We start from the raw sequence: 5,000 nt of genomic DNA on the forward strand, positions 1-5,000 counted from the left end.
TTTAAATCATGGTCCGGTATTTATTTCTCATCAGGACCGATGGAACAGGAAGCTCCATCGTTTCACCTTCTGGACGTTCTCCGAAGTACAAATGCTTATATGAGCCTCGACCTGTATTTATGATATCTTTTAAACCAATTATGAAAGTTCATCAGTGCATTGTGTGAAGATGAAGAACCCAGGATTGATCAGATAATTTGACTAAATGCAGGAGATTAAACGACGTTTCCCGTTTTCATGACGATAAACGACAGTCTGGTGTAATTCGCAGCCATAGATGTCGTCGTGCCCTGCGGGATCCAATCCCTCGGTCCCTATTCCCATAACGTGCTTCCTAAAACACATCCCACTCTCGATTGATCAAGCGCGTCATAAAGAGAAGTCAGGTGAATCATAGATATCAGGTGAATCGAGGGGAGGGGCGAAAAGGGCTGTGCGGAGGGGGGCTGGGTGAAATGGGCTGTGCGGAGGGGGAGGGTGAAATGGGCTGTGCGGAGGGGGGGGGGTGAAATGGGCTGTGCGGAGGGGGGGGGGAGGTGAAATGGGCTGTGTGGAGGGGGGTGAAATGGGCTGTGCGGGGGTGGGGTGAAATGGACAGTGCGGGGGGGGGGGGGTTGGGTGAAATGGGATGTGCAGAGTGTCGTTGGGTGAAATGGAATTTGCGGAGGGGGGAGGGGGGGTTGGGTGAAATGGACTTTGGGTAGGGGGGTAGGGTGAAATGGGCTGTGCAGAGGGGGGGGGTGAAATTGGCTGTGTGGAGGGGGGGTGAAATGGGCTGTGCGGAGGGGCGGGGTGAAATGGGCTGTGCAGAGGGGGGGGGTGAAATGGGCTGTCTGGAGGGGGGGGAATGGGCTGTGCAGAGGGGGGTTGGGTGAAATGGGTTGTGCAGAGGGGGGGGGGGTGAAATGGGCTGTGTGAAGGGGGGGGTGAAATGGGCTGTGCGTACGGGGGGGAATGGGCTGTGCAGAGGGGGGTTGGGTGAAATGGTTTGTGCGGATGGGGGGGGGGTGAAATGGGCTGTGCGGAGGGGGGGTGAAATGGGTTGTGCGGAGGGGGGGGGTGAAATTGGCTGTGCAGAGGGGAGGGGTGAAATAGGCTGTGCGGAGGGGGGGGTGAAATGGGCTGTCTGGAGGGGGGGGATGGGCTGTGCAGAGGGGGGTTGGGTGAAATGGGTTGTGCGGAGGGGGGGGGGTGAAATGGGTTGTGCGGAGGGGGGGTGAAATGGGCTGTGCGGAGGGGGGGGTGAAATAGGCTGTGCGGAGGGGGGGGGTGAAATGGGCTGTCTGGAGGGGGGGGGGAATGGGCTGTGCAGAGGGGGGTTGGGTGAAATGGGTTGTGCGGAGGGGGGGGTGAAATTGGCTGTGCGGAGGGGGGGGTGAAATTTGCTGTGCGGATGGGGGGGGTGAAATGGGCTGTGCGGAGGGGGGGGGGACTGGGTTGACATTTCGATGCCAATGCAATTCCTGCACCGACTGACTTCCCTTCCCCCCGCAATGCACGACGTGGGAGAGGAATGGCTCGGCGGGGAGCAGGAGGAACAGCTGCTTCTCACCGTACACGCCGTACGTGACGTTTCCCCGAACCTGCTCCAAGTCCTCGTCCTCTGCCCGGGGCCAGAATCCCGCCCCGCCGTAATTCCCCATCTCGGATCCTGGGATCCTCACATCTCGCGCAGTGCGCTCCCGGAGCGCGCGCTCCCCGTGCCGGGCGCACACCGATCTCCCCTCCGGCTCGATGCGCCACTCCACCCCATCCCGAAATCCCTCCTCCATCCAGTGCCTCTCATTCCTTTTTTACCCGTCCCTCCCACCTCTTCCCCTCGCTCTCCGATGTAACCTGCGGTTCCACGAGGTGGCGCGCTCGAGCGCGTTCGCGTTCCATGGTAACCGGGACTATCCAGCAGGGAAGTTGTTGCCATGGAAACTCTTCTTCTTTACGTGTCCTTTGGGCTCCGTTTATTTTTCATTTTCCATGACACTTGTTCATGAGGGGAGTGATTCCATCGACTCGTGTAACCTGCTAATGAAAATCCCACCGTTGTGTATGGAGAAAAGGTTCGCACAGCTAAAGGTAACCTTGTGCATACCTTTTCTGCGACCAACATCCTTGCTACCTGCGAGTGTGTTCCGTTAGCAAGCCGCTTGCTATCGTTTTCCAAGCCTGTCGTTCCGTATTAATCGCTTTGCAAGAAGCTCGATTAGAGGAACAAACAAGACAAGTGATTCGTAATGTTTTAAAAAATGGCCTCCTTGGTCGGATTTGTGACGATACTTCAACCTGCAGTGTAAGTAATACCATATATATATAGTTAGCGCGGGAGATGGGGTTTTGAAATCACTTCTGGGTGTGTTTGTATGTGTGTGTGTGTGTGTGTGTGTGTGTGTGTGTGTGTGTGGTTGTGTGTGTGCGTGTATGTGTGTTTGTATGTGTGTGTGTGTGTATGTTTGTGTGTGTGTATGTGTGTGTGTTTGTGTGTATGTGTGTTTGTGTGTTTGTGTGTTTGTGTGTTTGTGCGTGTGTGTGTGTGTGTGTATGTGTGTATGTGTGTGTGTGTGTGTGTGTTTGTTTGTGTGTGTATGTGTGTGTATGTGTGTGTATATGTGTGTGTGTGTGTGTGTATGTGTGTGTGTGTGTGTTTGTGTGTGTATGTGTGTGTGTGTGTGTATGTGTGTGTATGTGTTTGTGTGTATATGTGTGTGTGTGTGTGTGTGTGTGTGTGTGTGTGTGTGTGTGTGTATGTGTGTGTGTGTATGTGTTTGTGTGTGTGTGTTGTTACGGGGTCCTCTACAATCTCCTGGTCTCCGTAACCTCCGAACCCCGAGAGGAACCCCGGCAGAAAAATATGTTACCCTGTGGTGAAAATTAATAGTGAAACCACACCAATGATTTATAAATGAACAAACTTGTATTATAAATCACACACAGGTATAACGGTACAACAAATGGCCATTAAGAGTGCACTCTATATATCTCTTATATAAAGTCAAATAACTCACTGCTCCCAACGAGTGAAAAGGACACTCCTCAATGTCTCTATGACTTTTCCCAAGGCGAATGGGATTCGCTCCAGCGGTCGATGGAACGAAATCCAGTCGAAGCCGGAATCCTGCTCTCCAGTCGATATCTGAAACATGTACATTGGGCAAGGGTGCACACCCTGCCAAACTGTACAACGGCGCCCCCCAAAGGCGCACCTTCACCGCTCACTCAGCAAACCGCAATGTAATTGGAGACGAAGTGGTCGCACACACACATCCCCGACAGATGGTAGGATATTGGGGTGAAGATGACACGAAGCAAACCTTCACAGGTGTCCGAAATGCAGGGTTCAAAATGGCCGACGGCTCTGGCTTGAGCCGATGTGACGAGGCGAGGATTCGTCGGAATCTCAGCACCCCAAATCTGTCTACGCATATTTCTCCAATCCAGCGAATATTCTTATCGCCGGATGTCCTTTCCAGGAACTCAAAATCCCCTCGCGGCTGTCGGTAAACCTTGCTCGTTACGGAGCGCTGACGTCACACGTCCTCTCCGACTTTGCTCGCGCTGCTTCTTCCTCTTCACCTCATTGGCTTCTCGTTCGGTTTCCTGTATCATTTTAAGTTAACCTTTTTAACTTTTAACAACTGTTCATAAACAATAAACCTTGGGAAGACAATAATAGTACATAGAATCCGAAATCTTTCAAGTGGAGGAAAACCACAATAATGGAAGTTACGAGTCCATAACACTTCCCGCCCTCAAGAAAGAAAGTTTGAACACAGAAAAAACTTTCTTTGCATACAAACTCTTTAAACAAGCAAGTAAATTCCCAACCCAAATCATCAATTCCCATGGGCAACAATATTCAACATTCCCCAAAAAATAAAGCAACAAAATTTCACACAACCCACAGAGATTTCCAAAGTTAATTCACTCTGGACAAAGCATCAGGAACGACATTGTCCCTGCCCTTTACATGTTCAATTTCCAAGTTGAACTCCTGCAAAGCCAACCCCATGTCATCAACCTCTGATTTTTCACTTTGAGTTTCATTTGCATGAAGGTTAAGGGGTGGTGATCAAAAATCCAAAGTCAAGCCAATCGCTAGCACTTTTTCTGGGAGGCCGAGCTGAGGGCCAGGTTCCATGGTGGTTGGGTGGTGAGGCCTGGACATATTCACTACATGGACGCCTTTAGGAACGTGGAGTTCACGGTTAGTCCATGTAGGAAAGTTCGCTACATGGACGCCTTTAGGAACGTGGAGTTCACGGTGAATCCATGTCGGAAAGTTCACTACATGGACGCCTCTAGGAACGCGGCGTTCACGGTTGATCCATGTAGGAATCTTGGCTCGGCTGCTCCGCAGCATCCAGTGCTTCAACTCTTTCTAACTTTCCTTACAATCCTGGTTGAACCACCTATCACGGTAGTCACATGAATAGCGGTCTCCTTCTCGGCCACTCCTCTGATAATCCTTCCTTCAGGAGCTGCCATAACTCTGGAAGCCTCCATAATAATATCGATTGCGGCCACCACCACTACTACTCCGTGGTCCTCCTCTGTAGCCCCCTCGACACCGAGGAAATGCCTTCCCTACTGTTATGGTCCGACCTTCCAACTCCTTGCTATTCAGATCCTTTTCTGCCACTCTGGCATCCTTTGAGTTTTCAAACGTGACAAAGCCAAACCCTCTTGACTTTTGTGTCTCCTTGTTTTTTTATCAGCAGCACTTCCAAGAGTGGTCCATATTGGCTGAAGGCAGACTCCAGAACATCTTCCTTTGTTTTGAAGTTCAGTCCCCCTACAAATAACTTGCTAAATTTGTCGCCATCCCTAACTAATGTGGTGTTATTTTCCCTACTGGGCTTTTTAACAACCATCGGGTGACCATAAACTTGACCACCGGCCAAATCATTCCCGATAACAACAGATACTCCCTCTACTGGAAGAGTGGCTTGTAAACCTACGGTGACCGGTCCTGACACCACATCGGACTCCAAATGGATGGCATGAAGTGG

General features: G+C 51.1%; 1 protein-coding gene across 1 annotated transcript in view; it reads right to left on the reverse strand.

The window, feature by feature from the left end:
• LOC137423795 (E3 ubiquitin-protein ligase NEURL1B-like) overlaps positions 1–1,745 on the reverse strand; it is a 128,591-nt gene extending 126,846 nt beyond the window's left edge. The window contains exon 1 of the mRNA XM_068111300.2: positions 1,553–1,745. Within this exon, the coding sequence (XP_067967401.2) occupies positions 1,553–1,643 (91 nt within the window). The 5' untranslated portion in view covers positions 1,644–1,745. The remainder of the gene's footprint in view (positions 1–1,552) is intronic.
• Between the last annotated feature and the right edge of the window lie 3,255 nt (positions 1,746–5,000).

The sequence above is a fragment of the Myxine glutinosa genome, chromosome 3, assembly GCF_964187855.1.
Source record: "Myxine glutinosa chromosome 3, kmMyxGlut1.1, whole genome shotgun sequence".
NCBI lineage: Eukaryota > Metazoa > Chordata > Myxini > Myxiniformes > Myxinidae > Myxine > Myxine glutinosa.